At 36.6% G+C, this 21,489-nt stretch overlaps 2 protein-coding genes across 2 annotated transcripts in view; one reads left to right on the top strand and one right to left on the bottom strand.

Annotated features, from left to right (window-relative positions):
- The window catches only part of bri3 (brain protein I3), a 7,608-nt gene extending 4,210 nt beyond the window's left edge, over nt 1-3,398 (top strand). The window contains exon 3 of the mRNA XM_016533767.1: nt 2,730-3,398. Coding sequence (XP_016389253.1) covers nt 2,730-2,862 — 133 coding nt within the window. The 3' untranslated portion in view covers nt 2,863-3,398. The remainder of the gene's footprint in view (nt 1-2,729) is intronic.
- Nucleotides 3,399-5,106: 1,708 nt separating this feature from the next.
- The window catches only part of LOC107724726 (brain-specific angiogenesis inhibitor 1-associated protein 2-like protein 1), a 71,446-nt gene continuing 55,063 nt past the window's right edge, over nt 5,107-21,489 (bottom strand). Inside the window, exons 8-12 of the mRNA XM_016533751.1 lie at nt 20,788-21,001; nt 15,492-15,551; nt 13,512-13,680; nt 7,821-7,864; nt 5,107-6,315 (exon numbers count right to left, since the gene is read on the bottom strand). Of these exons, the coding sequence (XP_016389237.1) occupies nt 6,243-6,315; nt 7,821-7,864; nt 13,512-13,680; nt 15,492-15,551; nt 20,788-21,001 (560 nt within the window). The 3' untranslated portion in view covers nt 5,107-6,242. The remainder of the gene's footprint in view (nt 6,316-7,820; nt 7,865-13,511; nt 13,681-15,491; nt 15,552-20,787; nt 21,002-21,489) is intronic.

The following is a 21,489-nucleotide window of genomic DNA, read 5'->3' as shown; positions in this document are numbered from 1 at the left end:
CCCAAAAAAACCTGAATTGTTAATGTGACTTTTCATGGTGTTCATGCTTTATATTAAAACCATACAGTAAGAGCATGCGTTTTAACCTCAGAATTGTGGCTTTACATTGCTGTTTTAATCCAGAATCATTTCCTGTTTGCTCATGTGATTCAGAGAGTCACTCATGACACGCTGAACTTTGGTTCATGCACCAGATCAGTCCAGTTTAGTGAGCGTGACCACAAAACAAACACTGGGATTGTTGTTCCCTTATGGCTTTTTAGCTAAAGATATAGATTTGTTTTTTTTTTAAATCTCATATTAATGTACTATAACAGGCATTTCACGATTGAAGATACTTATATCATAACCCATGTTTTAACATTATGGTAGTTTAGGGATAGTTCACCTTCCAAACCTGTATGACGTTTTCATCTTTGAAACACAAGTCAGGATATTTCTGTCCCTCTAAAATTTCACATTTCCAAAAGTTAATAAAGACATCATATAAGTAATCTATATGAATCAAGCTGTTTAATTGGAGAGACATGATCGCTTTGTATTTAATTTAGGCTTTTATTCACAGATAAACATTGATCAGCGCACATACGTGGAGCACATCAAATATGGTAAAGCGCTCGACCACCAGAACCAATGAGGTTTGAGCAAGCATGACTGATGAAACCATTGGATTTACTTGCATGATGTCTTTATGAACGTTTTGGTTGTGTGGACTTTTCAATGGATGAACGAAAATTGAGACGGTATTAGAAATATCTTCATTTGTGTTTTGAAGAGAAATCAAAAGTGGGTTTGATGACAGTATTTTCAGTTTTGGGTGAACTATCCCTTTAAGAGGCCACTGTTGACTTGATAATGACTAGAAAGCAGAAGCTCAGGCTGATGCTGTTTTCAGATTTATTTGGAAGAGAAATGGTTACAGCAGAGAGTGAAAATAACTTGATGAGAGTTGACTGAGGCATATTTTTAGCTCTTATTGTTTCAACATGTGCTGATGTGGTTTAACAACCTGAGAGGAATCTCTTACATCAGGGGTGTCAAACACAAACATCGTATTTGCTAAACATTTGTAAAGAGTGCATACACAGTGATGCTCTTCTGGAGCTAAGAAATTTCAGAATCAGTCATATGCTGCTTAATAACTCATACCAGGGGGAAACAAAAAGAGTAGAGATGCACCGATTGCAATTTTCTTGGCCGATTCCGATTTCTCGTTAGTGTGATCTGCCGATACCGATTTTTGCCGATTCCGATTTTCTTTCTAAGAACTATAATTGACAGCATATACAAACAAAAATCTACTTTTCTTCAACGCAAAGTTTTATTTTCATAAAAAAACAAGTAAAAAGTCAGTAATAAAAAAAGAACAAATAAAAAAATGGCAAACAACAGCACAAATAAATGCGATAGAATAAAGAGAGCTTTCAGGTTAAGTAAGTTTTTATTCAGGTAAGAAATACAACAGAAATTAAAGTAATCAAATGTAAAATAACACATCCAGTGTTATTTCACATTTTATTACTTTAATTTCTGTAGTCTTCATTGTAAAAATTAAATACAGATTAATGCTTACCATTAAAGTTATAAAACGTATTCAGTCAAGAGCAGAAAGTGATTTTCTTTGTCTTTTGTTCTTTGATTAACATGACAGACAGCAGCAGGAATATTGGACTGTGGTCCCTTTAAGAGTTGATCCACGGACCCAATATACTGTTACAAAACATCTGTTCTCTTTCTCAACTATTTCACGTTCCAACAGTTGTCATGAAGGGCAAAATTAGCTATATAGACCAAAATAATTTTTTGAACCAGGCTGTAAACGTTTTTTTCTGCTGTAAAGTTAGGCATTTTAACATGGGGAGTCTATGGGATTGACTCCCCTTTGCAGCCAGCCTCTAGCGGCCAGTTGACGAATTACAGTTTAAGTCACTTCCTTGTTGGCTTCACGAGAGAGAGCGGGAGGTTGCCGCTTGCGCAATACAAACACTATTTAACCGGAGCGAATGAGATGTGTGTGAGAGAGAAGGGGTAGTCGGAGAGATGAGAGTGAGAATGCGCGGCTGACGTTATTGCCTGTGCCGCTGGTAACAAAACGGATCGGCTCGGAATCGGAAAGAAGTGAGACTGACCGACCGATCACCAATCCGGGCCGATCATGAGGAAAATCGGCCGATTCCTATCCGTGGCCGATCGATCGGTGCATCTCTAAAAAAAGAGGGTTTATATAATTTCATTAAATAACTAGTCATAGGATATCTATGCAGTCACATCTGAAAAGTATCATGTTGAAGCTACGCTACCAGTCAAAAGTTTGGAATAATTGTGATTTTTAAATGTTTTAAATAGAAGTCTCTCTCTAATGTTCTCCAAGGATGCATTTATTTAAAGAAAAATGCAGTAAAAGCTGTAATATTGACAAACAGTCGATTTCTAATTTAGCATACTTTACAATGTAATTTATTCCTGTGATATTAAAACTGAATTTTCAGCATCATTACTAATATAGAAATAGAAAAAAGTTATTTTAAATTGTAACAACATTTCACAATATTACTGTATTTTTGATCCTGGTGAGCGCGTAAGAGACTTCTTTCAAAAACATAAAAAAACCCGATTCTTCCGAACATCATCTAAACGTTGACTGGCGTAACGTAAACGTTCTAGCGTTGCGTGGGAATGTGTCAGCGCTCCAGGAATGAAGGATCTGACTCTAGTGGTGTTCTCTTCAGGGTCGGCGTGCTGGAGGATGATTTCACCTGTCTGGGAATCATGTGTGCCATAATCTTCTTTCCTCTGGGAATTCTCTTCTGCCTGATCCTGCGTCAGAGGAGATGTCCAAACTGTGGAGCCACTTTCGGCTAGAGGGACCAAAACCCCGTCCACATCTTTTATAATCAGTTTTTAGCATCAGCATAGTTTAGTCCTAATCAACCGCACATCAATGCCAAACGTCGCTTGCGTTTAACTACTATAAATGACAGTTCACAATAGCAACCAGCCACAAACTCTTTGATTACTATAAGAAGGTGCATGTGACGGGCTGGCCATGTTTTTAGTTTTTACATGCCTCGCAAGCACTATTCGCCATTTTTTTTGTTCTTTATATAAATTCTTAAAGCCAGTCTCCAGTCGTCTAATCACTAGTGCCTTTATGATGCCAGAGAAAGCATAAAGCCGGGACTCACTGAGGGAAAATCCCACACGACTCTGGAAAAACGCCGACTCACTTTGAGTAACATTGTGTGTTGTGTAAACGAATCAGTTGATTCGCTCCCCTCATGTATTTTCACTTCCGTCACACAACGTTTGCTCTCGTGTCTAGAAATAAGCATCACTGTCGTTTCTTTTTTGTTGACCATAATATGCTCCCTAATCAGTCACATCTTAGTTAAGATCAAAAAGCATGATTTTAAGCTTGTTTTAAAAACACACTGTTATTTGTATATTTTGGATTTATGAATCTTTCTCGATGGGGTTTGTTATATTGGGGTCCATGTTTTCGTCGATTAATGTTATATGTACACAACGTTTGCTCTCGTGTCTAGAAATAAGCATCACTGTCGTTTCTTTTTTGTTGACCATAATATGCTCCCTAATCAGTCACATCTTAGTTAAGATCAAAAAGCATGATTTTAAGCTTGTTTTAAAAACACACTGTGTTATTTGTATATTTTGGATTTATGAATCTTTCTCAATGGGGTTTGTTATATTGGGGTCCATGTTTTCGTCGATTAATGTTATATGTGCTGGGTTTTCTGAAAGCATCTTAGAGTAAATATGCAGTTATGTTTCACTCGCTGAACCTCAGCCATCTCCAGGTTATTAAACTAAAAACCTGCAATAAACAAGGGAAGTTGGCATCTAGACAATGTAATATGTCACCCTAGGACATGTAGTTACTCTTTGACAATGGAATTGTTTTTCTTCCAGTGACCGACAATCAGTCTCGGACGCGCGTCTGGTGCGATTTCATTCATTATGTGCTCATACCATACACTAGACACGCTGTTAGGATCAGTTAGAACTTTTCTACATTAAGAGAGATTGTAAATAAATTCTACAAGTGTTGCTTTTTGTGTTGGTTGCTTATATTGGTCGTTTTAGAAACATCAGTGCATTAGAAAATTTTGAACTTCCTCATCAAACTTATCTGACCTTTTTTATATGCATTTATTTTCATTTTTCACCTGATCAAAAGTGACAGTAAACATTTATAATGTTACAAATGATTTCTATTTCAAATAAACTCTGTTCTTCATTCATATTTTACTGAACATGTTTGTAATTATTCAAGTAGATTATGTATTCATAACAAATTAGTTCCTAAAAAGAAACCTGTTAAATCACCATTCATGTAGCCTAATGAATTTTCAAGCATATATTCTTGTATAAATTATAACTGGTGGAATTTTGTAACCTCAAGACATTAACTGATGGACTGGAGTGGTGTGGATTATTGTGATGTTTTTAACAGCTGTTTGGACTCTGACGGCACCCATTCACTGCAGAGGATCCATTGGTGAGCAAGTGATGTAATGCTGAACTTCTCCAAATCTGTTCTGATGAAGAAACAAACTCATCTACAGCTTGGATACGGAGTAAATGTTCATTTTTGAGTGAACAGTTCCTCCAGGAACCATTAGAAAACAAGGCCCTATGATTTCCAAGATGCAGAATAAAGTCATCAAAATGGAATTGACTGTATAACGCAGAATGTCACGGAATTTACCAAATTTTGGATGAATAAATCAAAAGTAGTTTAGTACACTTAAATCAAAATGTGATATGGACTAATGTCTGTGAATATTAAGCCAGTTTTTTTTAAATAAAATCAATTATTTAGAGATGTTTTTGATTATGAACATTTAATGAAACCATTCAAATGGAATCCAGAAAATTAATGCAAAACAGTATTTGGTAAAAAAAATTGAGAAAAAAAAAATTTCATAGTGCCTTAAAAATGTGTAAGTTTCATGATTTCAATTAATTAGACATGCTTTTTGATTAATACAATTTAAATTTAACCATTAAAACGGAGTCTAGAAAAATTAAAATGGAAAAAAACGGAATCCTGAAAAATTTAAATGCAAAACATGGAAAACAATAAAACTGAATTAGGGAAAAAAAATACAAAATATTGAATAGGGCCCCTAAACCCCCCCAGGTCTACATGTACAAAAGAGTTTCGAAATGATTCCAGAAAGAATGAATGATTTACATAAGAAACATTATGAATGAGTAAGAATAACTTTATTCATACTCATTCACAATATTTCTAACGTAAATCATTCTTTCTTCTGGAGTTGCAACATTACTCTAATATTTTAACAAAAGCACACATTTAGAAACAAAATATTTTTATTTTCATACATCAGGGATCTACAAGATCTCAGGCTAACATCAACAGAAAAGTGCATTGATACGATCAAAGCCAAATGAATAGTTTCCCCCAAGCAGAAGATAAATAAATCACTATCCACTGACCGACAATGGATCGTTATTCAGTGTTAAGACTACGCTGATAAAAGCAAAGTCTCGTTCTAAAAGCATTGATGATCTAAAAGGCAAAATGAGCTAAAAGCGCTTCTGTAGATGACAATGTAGCCTGCACACTGGACGAGGTCTCGACTGTGCTCCTCATGGCCAGCTGAGCGAGTTAGCCAGCTAACTCTGGTAAACGTGTTAACATGAACATGGCTCTGCTTTCCAGTCTCTGAACGTCACTGGGATCATAATGCTTTAATCACTTCACGCTCCGCTCCTCCACTAGTTACCAGCTTGAGTGTTTTGAGGCTTAGAGACCAGTTCAGACAGCATCTACAGTAAGTCGAATTTTTCATCAGTGTTTCGGTTCACATCACTATCATCAGGACTTTTCTGCTAACGCAGGTTCCCATCTAGTGTATATGTTAGAAAATAGCTTGACAATGATTTAAAAAACGTAAGATCACACCCATCTTCTCTCATATATTTACAGAATGATACTCTGAAAGTTAAGCATCTGACTAAGGATCATTACAACTAAATGCATTCTCATCAATTCCCTCTCTCTCTCTCTCTCTCTCTCTCTCTATATATATATATATGTGTGTGTGTGTGTGTGTATACATATATACATAGAGAGAGAGAGGTTTAAAGGGGACTGACATAAATAGTGGTTGAACAGTATGTGGTGTGTGTGTGTATGCATAAGCCCTGTGAGTAATCCCAGCATCCTCGGCGGCGGGTCTCTGTGGTGTTGATCAGATGACGGGTGCTGATCTGTCATTGGTGACTGTGGGCCGAAGTTTGACAGTAGCGAATGGATTCCCTCCCCTACAGACACAACATACTGTTACTCCAGCTGCTTGTATGCAGAGACTGCTTATACTTTACAATGTAAAATGACAATGACTTGTAAATGAATTAACAAAACATACACAAATTGTTAGCATATCACGTATTAATCGCTTATGAATGTTTTGTGAATGATTAGTTCATCATTAATTAATCACTTATAAATGACTTGGAAGTGAACGTTATTATAAAGTGTTACCCAATAAATCTGTAAGAATTAGTGCTGTCAAACGATTAATCGCATCCAAAATAAATGTTTTTGTTTACATAATATATGAGTGTGTACTGTGTTTATTTATTATGTATATATAAATACACACACATGCATATATTTAAGAAAAATGTTGTTTATATATTAAATATATTTATGTATAATATAAAATATAATTATATAAATATATATCAAAATATATACTGTGTGTGTTCATTTATATATACACATAATAAATAAACACAGTACACATACATATATTATGTAAACAATGCGATTAATCGTTTGAGAGCACTAGTATGACACAATATTTTTTCCCGGTTAACAAACCCACCCCAACTAATCCCCGACTATGGCCTTGAGGCCACAACTTGACTATAATTAAAACATCTTTTCAGTATATAATGGTGAGAAAAAATAAATAAAATAAAAATAAACCCATCTTATAACACATCATAATTTATCTTTTACTTAGGAACGGTTCCCACACATTATTATTACTGCCCCATTTCCAAAATAGGTTAGGTGTTTGGAATATTTGTATAAACAGACTGACAAACTAAACCTATAAGTATTTTTTTTTTTTTCAAATGCAGACAATCTGATATCCATTCCTGAAAGGAGAGGGCCCCCTCTGACTTCCAGCTTCAGAGAATTATTGGTCTGTCAATCATTAAACTAGTTTGGACCCAATATTTTATTTTTGTCTCTTATTTCGTTGTCTGTCCACCTGCCTAATACAAAGAATCTAGGACATAGTAAAACAAAAATCTCTAAAACCATGCAGATGTGTTCATGAACTTTTCCAGAAATCTTGAATTTCTGTACAAAACCATCACCATCCTCAACCTTACTTCTCCAGCAATATGGACTTATGGCCAGCAATATATCTTTTAATCCAAGCCCTTTTTAATTTTAATATACTTTAAAATATAATGTATTTCTGTGATGCAAAGCTGAATTTTTAGTATCATTACTCCAGTCTTCATGATGCTGAAAATTCAGCTTTGCATCACATAAATAAATTACACTTTAAAGTATCTTAAAATAGAAAATCATTATTTTAAATTGTAATAATATTTCACATTATTACCTTTTTTCTGTATTTTTGTTCAAATAAATGAAGCCTTCATGAGCATAAGAGACTTGTTAAAAAAAACAAACATTAAAAATCTGCAGTATATACAGTATATATATGTCATTTCACTAGTTGATGAGTCACATTACATGAAGCACTGAAGACAGACAACAAACATGATCCATTAATACTCACCCTAGGATAGGATGCTTTGGCAGCCCGTTTGACTGAGGCACCACCTACAGGAAACAAAGAGCAGGACACGTCACATCTACAGAGCAGACAGCAGGACCCACAGCACTGTGTTCAGTGGGTAAAAGCCCAAAATAAAACAGACACTCATACTAGCAGTACTGCACAGCTTAAGTCTGTGTGCATTGAATTTATTTAATACACAAGTTTCACAATTTGAGTTGAATTACTGAAATAAATGCACCTGTATACCCTAAAAGAGTGCAACAACAACATCAACAAATAGTAATATACTCCCTTGTTGTTACTTGACCCTAATGTTGCATGCTTAATCCAGCAGCAAGTGGAATACATTTTTTTTGTTTTTCAGAAAAAAAAAAAGCTTATTTCGATTATTAATCCAATTTTGTGCACAAATGTTATAACGTTTAGAAGAAAAATGAAGATGGAATCATGATTCATTGCTTCTGGTTCCATGTAGGCATTCCATGCACATTCCTACATACAGCAGTCACACAGGTCTGATGTCTAACAGGAAGACAGTCGATCACACGGAAGAGTCGACCCACTGACGGTCTGGAATCTAGTCCTGCTAGAAACGCGAGTCGAGTTAACCTCGTGTTAAAGACGCATGATATGGTATAAATGCAGACATTATATGATTATATGAGTCTTTCATATATGCTGTCTAGGATTTTGCATGCAAACTCATATCTCAGTCACTGTCATGTGCATATGCAAAACATGCATAAGAGGTATTATTAATAAGCAAAACCATACTCAAAATATCACACATGCAAATTTAAAGGCATATATTAAAACACACTGCTATGTTTTTCTGGGTGCTTGTTTACTGACTCATGTCAAGAGTCCACCCACAAGTCTTTATGATATGCTGGCCTCAAGATATGACTTCAGTCCAGGGCTGCATGATTAGTCAGAATAAAAACAGAAATCGTGATATGGCTTGGTGCGATTACAAAATCACAGAGGCTGTGATTTATTAAATAGATACATGTGCTTCAAAAAGAAGCACACTTCTTTTACATGTGAGCAGCTCATGATCCAGTGTTTTTAGTGTCTCTACAGGTGCTCTGATTTTGGGAAAAGCAACTTGCATCAACCATCATCCCAAACTTGCAAGGAGAAGCGCTTATAAACCGGCTGTTGTAACATTATAAAATTATATATAATTTTATTATATATAAAATTTCATTTTTTCTGATTAAAACGTTTTTAAAAACATTTTAAAGCACCAAATCCGCTTGTTAATGACTAAATGTATATACAGTGGGTACGGAAAGTATTCAGACTTTACTGACTCATGTCAAGAGTCCACCCACAAGTCTTTATGATATGCTGGCCTCAAGATATGACTTCAGTCCAGGGCTGCATGATTAGTCAGAATAAAAACAGAAATCGTGATATGGCTTGGTGCGATTACAAAATCACAGAGGCTGTGATTTATTAAATAGATACATGTGCTTCAAAAAGAAGCACACTTCTTTTACATGTGAGCAGCTCATGATCCAGTGTTTTTAGTGTCTCTACAGGTGCTCTGATTTTGGGAAAAGCAACTTGCATCAACCATCATCCCAAACTTGCAAGGAGAAGTGCTTATAAACCGGCTGTTGTAACATTATAAAATTATATATAAAATTTCATTTTTTCTGATTAAAACGTTTTAAAAAACATTTTAAAGCTCCAAATCCGCTTGTTAATGACTAAATGTATATATATGACTAAATATATATGACTATAAATGACTATATACTATATATATATATTTATTTTTTTTCTCTTCCTGAAATCATGCAGTCCTACTTCAGTCTCTCTTTTGATACAAGTCTGTAGGATGTTTTCCTCTTTTTATTGTTGCCCAGTTGAAAATAGTCTCTAACAAGCCACACAGTTTAAGGTATTGCCCATGTGCGTAGCACAAACAGAGCAATATGAAGGTTAGTGGTTTGCTAAAATCATAACCTTAATTATGAGCAACCGTAACAGCAATACTTGTGAACGATTCAGAACAATGAGCGCAGGACTGAGATCTGAGCACTGAGCTGGTCTCTCCACTAGAGGGCAGCTGTGTACTGCAGTAAATGTACACAGGAAAGAGACGCTTCTTGATTCAGTTAGTGGGAATCTCTGCATCATAGCATAGTCCAGCTGAGCATATTCACTCCAGACACCAGCAAGATCTTGTCTGTGACATCAACATGGCCGTTTATCATATCTATCTGGTTAGACCTGCCATTTCGTGTGGCCTGAAAGCCAGTTTCCCCAACCTAAATATCGATCTTATCCATCACGTGTAACATACAGTAAGACTAGTCAGAGTGTTCAGATGTTTTATAATGTCACAGGCTCTTTCATGCATAGTGTCACTATTTGCATTCTTTTGAGATTCACATCTACTGTCAGTCTTGTATCAGATTCTGCTGTTTTCCTTTTCTCTCTCATGCAAACAGAAAACAAGGTAGGAAGCATTTTTCACACAATGCCTTCACCTGTGAGCGTTCAAGACCCGTCCTACCCCACCCTGACCGATAAAACACATTGTCTGTGGAAAAACACAGCCTCCGCTTCTCTTGAACAGGACAATCTCCTTTCCTGCTTGACATCTTCCAATACAAGAGTGTCCGCATTTACCCCGGCTTTCCAGGGCGGAGAGATGAGCTTCGCTTGAGTAATTGCATGGCACAAGTCCCTCGTTCGCCACAGGGATGAGCCAACCCTCGGCAGGGAGGACAGGTGCCGAACAACAGAGCTTCACACCTACAGATCTGGCTCCTGTACTTCTATTGTGTGCACAATATCAGGAGGTGAGCTTTCGCTTCCGGTGGGGTAAATGAATGGGTGGATTTGCAAGCAGGTTTTAGGTTGAAGTCCGTGTGGAATTCCATCGGAAACGTCGAGCCGTGGCCCGGATGTGCGTGTGTGACGGGAGGCGGGGGCTCGGCGGAGGAGCGATGAATATTTCACCGCGTCCAGAGAGAGAGGAGTATCCAGTTTCACAGCCTGGCCATTGACACCCGCAGCCCACAAACATCACAAATCAGGACTCCCTCCAAACAAATAGCGCTACATATGCAGGTGGCTCTTTCAGAGGCATTAGACCTCATCAACTTAAAAGGAGCATTACGTAACACGCTGCTCTGTGAAATCGCTGACGGCCCAACAGTTGTGGGAATAAGCAAAATCCCATCATTTACATGCATGTGTCACTGCCCACAGTTCTGCCACATGTGTTTGCATGCATGCAAATAAAACTGGCTACGATGTTTTTGGATATATTGTCATGTTATAAATACCATTCAATCTAAAGCCTCCTTTTCAACATCTCTGACTCACATACGATTGTTGCATTCCACACCTAGTGAGATTAAAGGTGCAGCATGTAATGTTGACAGCTAGTGGTTGAAATGGGTACTGCAGTTCAAATTCAAAATATTGGAGAGAATGTTTCTCCTGCCCCCTCCCACTAAGGCTAGACACTCATACGGGTTGCCAGATTGAGGACACACAACCCGAGGTATTGAAATATTTTTGGGCGCAATCACAGACCAGAACAAAAACAGACATTCCGACAAGGAACACATTTTTAAGTAGAGTAACTTGCGTAGCATTGTGGTTTTTGGAGAAACAAGTGTGAGAACTTGTTTCCTAAATATATATGAGCATGTTTTTTAAATATCTGCAAACAAACATATGTTCTTCCCCCGACTAAAGATTTTTCTAGTTGACTAGTAGTCGTTCATTTAAAGGGATAGTTCACCCAAAAATGAACATTCTGTCATTAATTACTCACCCTCATGTCGTTGCAAACCCGTAAGAACTTCTTTCATCTTCAGAACACAAATTAAGATATTTTTGATGCATTCCGAGAGCTCTCTGACCCTCCATAGACAGCAACGCAACTGACACATTCAAGGTCCAGAAAGGTAGTAAGAACATCATTAAAATAGTCCATGTGACATCAGTGGTTCAACCTTAATTTTATGAAGCTACGAGAATACTTTGTGCGCAAAAAACAAAACAAAAATAATGACTTTATTCAACATACAAAGAGTGTTTGTTATGTATGTGCAATGCCGACATCTTACGTCATCCTCCTGGAGCTGCTTCCGTGTACAACTGTTGGCGCAAGCTAGATTAAAATGATTATGTTTTGAATATGGATATTTTTCTTACAAAAACGCATTGATTCGCTACAGGAGGCCTTTGTTCACCCCCCACAGCCGTGTGAGGCACTTTTTATTATGGATGGATGCGCTTTATTTCACTTCTTTTGGACTGATGAACTGCAACACCCGCTGACTGCCATTAAACAGCTTGGAAGATCAAAGACACTTTTTAATATTACTCCGATTGGATTTATCTGAAAGAAGGAAATCATATACGCCTAGGATGGCTTGAGGGTGAGTAAATAATGGACTAATTTTCATTTTTGGGTGAACTATCCCTTTTATGCGTGTGCTCGAGTGTGGAAGAGGCTATATCTTAAAGGGCTTGTTATGGTAATAATGGTAACAATATATATTTAAGTAATTATGCTTTAGTACAAGCAAAAAAAATTACAGCACTGAGTTCAGCTGATGTCCGGGTGTGTATATATCAGCTGTTTAACCACAGATTCAAAATGTGTCCAGTCATTTTATCATGCTGTTTTGGGTCTTGGGTTTTTAAGCATTAACACTTCAAGTGCTTCATAATGTGAAGCTGGTTTTGCTCATATGTCAGACGTATCATTTATTTGTTATGAATAATCTTATTTTTGGGTTTGCAGCATTTAAGTTAGAAAAAAGATGAAAGTCTTTTTCATTTATTAATTTATTTATTACTTTAATTATTGATGTATATATTACATAACCACGTAGATGTTACTACATTCTTATGTAATATATACATTTGGGGGTTGGATTTTATGCAAAAATATGGGAATTACATTACTCATACCATTTTAAATCCCACTCCTGTTACAATATATAATATGATCTGTAACCAAGTCTCATGATGTTGAATATAGCGTACACTTAAAAGTGAATACTTTTTCGTTTTTATTTTTGGCAAAAAGCAAACACGCTAAAATAAACAGTGAGATGTGGTGGGCTTGAAAGGGTAGCTTTTGTTTATTTTTTGCTGTCACTGAGGTGACACTCTTCTGAGAGAGCAGTTTGGATTTAGCATTGCTCCACCGGCAATCCTCTTTAAAGTGATCCCAATCCTTTGATCCACTCAGACGTGAGGACTGCAACTGCATGCACGTCATGACACGGCCTAGACACTCTGACACTGACACACATACACACCTATACCTGAGAGAACTTCACATGAGCTTCTATTATTCCTAAACTAAATTCAATAAATACACCCCAACTTATGCCAAATAGCATTTAGAGCTTAAATAGACTTTTACTTTTTCTGACAGTGATGCTTGCCAATGGAAAAATTACCACTGTGATGTCAAGGTGTTGCTAAACATTTGCTATGGTATTCTGGAAGACTATTTACACCTCTATGATACAGTTCAATGAATGTAAATGGGACATTTTTGGCCTATTTTTTCACCTGTGAGGTGACAATCAAACACAGATCAATCATAATCTGGAACCCAGCATGAAGAGAAGGCAACGCAAGCAGCATTCAGGTAGGTTACAGTGGTAGATGAGAAGGAAGATGAAGAAGACTGACCGGGTTTTCATATGTGGAGGTGTATGTCTGCATCAGACTCTTGGTGGAGTTTCTCCTGACGGGCGAATCGTTGTAGTCCGCTGGAGGCAGAGCCATCATGTCATCCTCTGGGTCCTTCTGCATGAGGTTGGCCACGCTCTTACTGCGCATCGGAGGATTTCCAGCAGTACTATAATACAATCACAACACCTTTCAGCAGAAGAAACCTTTTAGACTGCATTTTAACATGTTTACTAACCAACTACTCTGACAAATAAAGAACACATAGTTCAATGCTATAAGCTCTGGTCGGTATCAAAGGAAATCTCCTCAACCATGTCATGGTTCATACACTCTAAAAAATAAAGGCTCCAGAAGGGTGTTTTTGCAGTGATACCATAGAAAAAACATATTTGGTTCCCCAAAAATGCTTTCAGTGAACAGTTCCTAAAAGAACCATTTTGAAGAACATTTTAAAAATCTAAAGAACCTTTTTCGGCTATAAATAACCTTTTCTGCATTTGAAAAGTTCCATGGATGTTCAAGGTTCTTCATAGAACCATTAATGCCAATAAAGAACCTTTATTTTTAAGAGTGTAGTTCAAATATATTATTAACATTTACGGACATATCACTTGAGAATTATTTATATAAAAAGTATAATTAAACTTTATTTGGAGTACTACTTGAGCACAATAGACATTTTTTAATATTAAGCCTAAAATGTGTTTTAATGTCACTATCGACAAGGATTGTATGATGTTTGAATAATATCAGTCTTTAAATGCAAGATATTATATTATAGTATACTTGCAATAGTTCCACTTTAGCACAATCAAATATACTTCACTATATCTTTAGTTGGACTTCAGCACAATTAAAGTGTATTAACTACAAAATTAGTTGTTCCGATTTAGCAGACTTTAAATATACCAGTTTAGTATACTCAAAGTACAATTGCAATGTATTTTTAAGTACATAAATATGTAAATGTATTTGTAGTATACTTAGCATGAAATAAATAAATGTATGTCAAATGCATTTTAGTATATTTATTTTTCCACTAGGGCAGATTGTATTTTCTTTTCATTTTATTGAATTTATAATGTCTAGAAATGTTGATGACTTATCCATTTAATTTATTTCCATGACTTGTCCAGATCTGGAAAAACTACATGTGGTACAAAGTTAATCAACGAGCTAGTACACAACGAGATAGCATGCATAATCAGCAAACTGCATTTGGTGCTCTCACTGTTAGCTGCAACACAAAAGGCTTTTTGATCAGGCATTACAGGAACCCCTCAGGGTCCAAGAGGATAGGATTTCATTTGACATCAGAAAGCATTAAGTCTTGTGCTCTTCAAGCAAACATTAGCAGAGTTAGGTGCATGATCTGACCTCACACACTTTGAATAACACCAGTGGGAAAGAGCACAAGGTATTAGAAGTCTCACGAAGCATGCCTGGGTCAATCTGGGTAAAGTCTATTTCTAATGTTTCACTCTCTGCAGAGAGTGTGCAAAATCTGCAGCTCTCAATATATCTCATTTAATCAATCAACCATTAAAGCTGAAGTGTGTCATTTTATCAATGATGATTTCCCTAAAAACTGTAACACTGTGATGCCATGTAAACATCGCTGTTTGTTTAAGCACGGCAAAGCAACATTGCATTGACTCGACCAATTGGTGAGTTTGGGGCGGGACAAACGGTTTGTCCAACCAATAGCAGTCGTAGAGTGTGTTCAGGAAACCGGTTTGAAAACAACTACTTCTGGCGATGCTAAATGGCACACCGTCAAACTTATTTTACCCATGCAATACAGAAAAAAATAATATCTGAGAATGTGGTTTTTGAGATAAATTATGTAATAGTCTTAAAATAGGGCTTGACTGCTGTGAAGCTTATGTTTCCTTCTCTTCAGCGGCACAGCCATCAGTATCAGAGCTAATCAGGACAACAAAGAACCGTGTTAGTGTGTGTGTGGTATCTGATTACCTGTTATTTACTGCTAGCTCTGTGTATGCGCGACAGTAAGATGATGGAAACCAGCCCCGCCTGTAAAAACACACACAGACAGACAACACAAGTCAGTTAGAGCGGATGCTTTTATCTGGCCCTGGATAAATGGCTCTTATAATGTCTGCTGTGTTTACTGAACACAGTCTGGGATTGTGGGACATAAAACACTGAGAGAAGCCTTTTGAAAGCCATCTGAACATGGAGAGTTGCATTGCGTTCTCAGAAAGGAAATGCAAGCAGAGGGCCGTCATCTGAATATGCAGTGGTGTGAGGTGGCGGATGACATCAAATGCACACAGGATGGCCTGTCATTACTTCAAGCACAATGGCAGTGTTTGTCTTGGTGTGGCCGTTTTTTCTCAGGACTTTATGTTCTTGTAATCCAAGGGAATGTGAATATTGATGGAAAACTCAGTTTCTATAACCGCCTCCACCTCTGAAAGGCACGGGGAAAGACAAATAACATCTTGCATGGAGTTTTATGTAGACTCTGAATGTGGCGCCACTACTCTCTGATCAAGTGTACCAGCAGAGACTGGACGATGATAACCCTGTAAAGTCTGACATTTATAAAATATGTAAAAGGTTGCGTATGTATGTATCAAAGTTGATATATCAGGCTTGTATGGTTCATATAGTATGCTATGGGAGAATATGGAGCTCAAAACAAAGAGGGAAAAAAAAAACAACTTCATTCAGATGCCAAATTGAGCAAAAATATTGTATGCAATTTGGTGCAGTTGCTGATGTTTGCATGGCCAAAAAGTAAGACGAAATTGTTATATAAATCAGTATAAAAACTATCTGATATATATAGCTCCCAATAATGTCTTAGTAAGATGATATTTAAATTAGTGCTATCCATCCTTTTAAAAAAATTACTAATCACACATTTTTTTCTGAAATTAATTGTGATTAATTCCACCTAACCTAATTTTAAATATACTTTTATATTGCAATAATTTCACATTCAATCTTCAAATTTATGTAGAAACAACATTAAGACAGTATATTCTTAATATTTGTTTAATGGCATCTTTTTTATAAATGAAGGCCAGTATCACTGACATACTACTGATGTCTCCAAGAAGTTGTTTTTCTTCTTCTAGTATTTAACCATTGACTATAGTCATTCAACATTACAGTATAATTGAGAGCTATCAATTTTAACATTTATTAGACTTTAAAAAATAACAACTAATTTAAGGGAACTTAAAACTGAAAATAGTCACATAAACCCATTATAATAAATGTCATATTTAGCTGCCATTCAGCAAGTAAGAAATATACAGAAATTGAATAAAGTTATTAAACACTAAATTCTAAATTAAAGGCTATTACTTTAAGAGCTGCCGCTGCTGAACGTGACGCGGATCTGACAGGCATGCTCGTAGTTTCATTCGCACTTTAATATGAAATGATACGGGCTACAGCACACGCTGCCATATTTGTGCGTGCAATTGAAGAGCACGAGTTACGAGCACAGTATAACGGCTGACAGGACAGGAAAGTTTTTCTGACATACGGCCTGACAACATCTCATCTGAGCGTAGTTCACTGTTATTCTACTGAAGCTCCTCGTCACCTGTACCGTTTTCCACGCTCGTTTGACTCGAGACTGGTGCTGAGGCAAAGCGGTGTGCGCGTCTGAAACTTCTCCCGTTTGATGTGGTCATAAAGACGTTCTCTGCATCTAAATAAACGCAATTTTTGTCAAGAAAAAAGAGACTGAAGCAGCAGTTGTGTGAGTGGGGTGGCCAACCCTAGCCCCGCCCCCACGTTAAATATGTTTAACGGCGTTAAACTGGAAAAATTAATCGCCTAAAAAAAAAAAAATTTAAAGCGCTAATTTTGACAGCACTAATTTAAATGCTTAGTCTTTTTTGATCAAAGTTCAATGAAAAGCAATGCAATACAATGACTGAGAGATGAACGTATAAATGTTCCTCAAAAGCCTGATGGATCGTATTTGACAGATTTGAACAACTTTTTAAAAAAATAAGGAAGTTGTTTTAGTCCAGTAAATGTTCATCTTGAGAAAATTAATCATGTTGATAAATTAAGAGGCTTTAGAAATGTGCATATTAAGTATGATACAGTAGGCTTTATAGGGTTAATGCTTCAAGGTTTCTCTTAAAACAAACAAAAAAATGGTTTCACTGCATCTCATCACCTTTTAAGACTAAAAAGAACTTTGTATTTTCTACTTGTCTGCATAAAATCATACGTGCAGATTCTTTAAAGAACCTAGGAACTAAATTGGTCTAAAGATCATATATTGTAACTTCAAAAACTTGTTTTCCCTCAAATAACTCTATAGTCAAGTCTTGAACCCCATGCAGCAAAGAACCATGAGGAACCTTCATTTTAGGGAGGAAAAAAGACTAGTCAGTGGAATGTCTAAATGTCTGAACAACCTCCTGAACTCTGTATATTTAGGCTCCATCCAGTGTGTTTCTTAGTCATGTATGAGACACTAAATGCCACCCTTCAATAGCACATCTGAAGAAACAGGCTAAATAACCTACAGATTATACAAGATCAAGGGAACGTCATTCACAGCAGGGGATTTCAAGTCTGTCAGTAATCGCTGTAAAGTTTATGGTTGAAGGTGGTGAATTTACTACAAAAGCAATGCGTCAATGGCTGTAGCGGTGAGGCTTTGAAGACCCCATGAAATCAAAAGTGGAGTTTGTGGCTTTTAGTCCACATCTGTTAGCTTTAAGGTTATGTATTTACATTCTAGTATCCTCCGAAATGATGACCATGTTGAAATCTTTCTCTTCTAGGACGGCAGAGCAAACTTTTCATATTGCTTTCAATGTAGACAGACATTGCAAATCTCAGGCCAAATCCCTTCACTTCTGCCCTCGTGTTCATGCTCCATGTGAAGAAATGTTAATATTTGTCTTTCTGTGCTTGGGTGTGCTTTTCAGTGTACTTTAAATCAACAGAACAGAGGAGCCACGGTACAGTGACAGTGATCTGTAGACACAGGCTGGAAAGTTTCACCAGTGATTTTAAGCTCATTTCCTGCTTGGCATTCAAGAACACGAGAGGACATTTTAATTGACCTCACAAATGTATTATTAATAACAACCGTCAATCAGGCTGAAGTTCTCTTTAAATAGAAGCACTCAGTCTGTCTGAACAGGTCGTCGTAGTGTTTTAAAATACCTCGTTTAGCAAATGGCGCTTGCGTGTAATTTGGCACATATTAATGGGTTGCTAGGTGACAAGTCTGACTTCATGTATCGTTCCCTATAGGGTTCAGGCAAGTTTGATGTTGTTTTTAAAGCAGAACACCACCAACACACATAAACAACTGAGTGAGTCAAACTACAGATTACCCAAAAATGCAAAGGGTGAGAAAATGGCACAATGTTCATTTTTGGGTGAATTATTCCTTTAAAGATCAATTCTAAGAATCAACTGACTATAATAACACGCAAAGTTCCCCAGTTATCGGACAATAATTAGAGCCCTGTGATTTCCTTGATATGGAAAACGCGAACAGAGTCACGGAATCCAGTCATAGAAATGGAATTTACTGTATAATGCGGAATGTCATGGAGCAATTTTGGATGAATAAATTTAAAATTAGGCCAGTACAGTTAAATCAAAACGCGATATGGACTAGTAGTGTCTGTGAATATTATGCTGTATAATACTATTTAAATACGAATCCTGCATGTTGTGCGAGTCTCGGTGTGAATGAATGGTGCAGACGCGCGGTTTCGTTTACTACACAAATACAGAAGCATGTGACGCTTGCGGTGTTTTCAGACTCTGCCGCCTCAATCTATGAGTACATGAACATAATCTCTAGAACTGCCCTGAGAGTCACTTCATGAGGATTTTACTGTTTTTTTTTTTGAGAAAAAAAAACTATCGTCATATCATATAAACAGAAACCTAAAGGTCTTTAAAGCAACCCGTCAAAATAAAAGTTCATTATAACTTGAAGAAACTGTGACAGAAATATATTACTTAATGTAATGATAGTACTACTACTACTAATAAAAATATTTTAACCAGAAATATTTACCAGAAAATTGTAAATACACAACACGATTTCTGAACAGTACATTTTTTTTAATAAAATCAATTAGAGATGCTTTTGATTATTAAAATTTTATGAAACCATTAAAATGGAATCCAGAAAAATAATGGAAAACAGAACTTGGTAAAAATAAAACTGGATTTGAGAAAAAAATAAATGCGATTTCATAGAGCCTTAAAAATTTAACTTTTGTTAAACTTTTAATAAACCGCTGTTGAATTGTGCAAGTTTCATGATTTCAATTAATTAGACATGCTTTTTGATTAAGACATTTTTTATTTAACCGTTAAAACAAAGTCTAGAAAATAAAAGAAGAAGAAAAAAAAAAGAATCCTGAAAAATTTAAATGGAAAAAAAAAAGAAGAAAAAAAAAAGATTTTGGGAAAACGGAATTTGGGGAAAAAAAAAATAAAATACTGGCTGTGAATTGGTCACGTCTCACACATCCAAAGCAGCACCCAATGCATTCGGTCGTATTGCAGAGATACACGAGGGAATTCACTGGAAAGCAAAGGAAAATTACCTAAGTTTGAATTGTAATTTCACTACTTGTCTTCATCCTGAAAGTTTATTAGCTCTATTCCAACTTCTGACTTGACTTCTGTGGCAAAGATATTGATGGCTCTAAATGCATTCAGAGCACACCCTGTCTGTTTTGCCATCTGGTAGCATTCTCTCAAACCAACAACATCAGTTTTTGGCAGGAACGCTGGCGTTCAGACCATTTTCTCTGCCATAACTGTTATTCTGATTACGTCTCCTCCACCTGCTGAAAGTCCTCAGGTCCTTGGGGGGATTGTGTTCTGCATCTCAGATAAGCTGCCGCCCCGTCTGCTCTCTCTCGAAACAGGGCTTCATGTGGCTTTGACTGACACCACAATGAACTGGGTTTTTCTTCATCACAGCTGGTTTGCAGACTGGTACCAGCAGCTGTGCACACATAATGTCTCTCCACATCCTGAGCCACTTTGGTACATCTGAGATGGACTGACTCATCAGCTAAACAACTTCACCTGGACAACGTTCTTAAAAACGTTGGGCTGTTTTTAATTACATTTTTGGTAATCCAAAAATTATCAAGTTTTGGTTGCAAAGCCAAATTATTGTTACTATTGTCATTATCAACTGTAAGCTATAGACATGTCTCCATGAACCAGCTCTAGTGTGAAAAGCTCATATAAATGAGACACGTTGACAAGCTCCACTCACTGTTTGTTTTTCTGCAGCTCTCCGTAAAGCCAGCCGTCCTTCTCGTCAGGAATCAGCAGTGAGATAATGTCTCCTTCTTCAAAACTCAGCAGCGTGTTGTTGTTTCCAGACTTGTGCGGGAAAATGGTGCGCACTTTGGGTCTTCTGTCTATGTGATTGAGGCCAGTGGCCATCGACACAGACCTAGACAATCCGCTGTCCTCGTTGTTGTAGTCTGGAGGAGAAAAGACAGACAACACGTCTCCCAAGGTCCTCAAAGCTTCATTTTTAATGATAAACATGTTGCAAATTTGACAAAACAAAAAAAGCAGCGAATTAGAAATTGTTTGATATGTTTTTAATACTTGCAATGTGACATATTTCAAAGTGAAACAGGATATTCAACAAGAACAAAATATTCATCAGGAACTGACTGAACTGCAAAACATTCAGCATATCAACGCAAAAAAAACAAAAAACAACAACAACAACAGTGCTGTTATTGTTAACTAAAACTATATATATATACTGTATATATATATATATATATATATAGGCCTCCAACGATTATGAAAATACAATAATCAAGATAAAACTATTATTGCGCCCCATTCCAACCCCTTTTCCAGCGCTGCGCTTTCGTTCCTCCATAAAAAGCCCAATTTCACGTGCAAATCAGTAAAATCATGTAACGTGACTTTTGCAAAATGGGACGTGCTTGAT

Source organism: Sinocyclocheilus rhinocerous, unplaced genomic scaffold, assembly GCF_001515625.1.
Source record: "Sinocyclocheilus rhinocerous isolate Xijiao unplaced genomic scaffold, SAMN03320098_v1.1 scaffold275, whole genome shotgun sequence".
Lineage (NCBI taxonomy): Eukaryota > Metazoa > Chordata > Actinopteri > Cypriniformes > Cyprinidae > Sinocyclocheilus > Sinocyclocheilus rhinocerous.
This window is presented reverse-complemented; position numbering and strand designations above follow the sequence as displayed.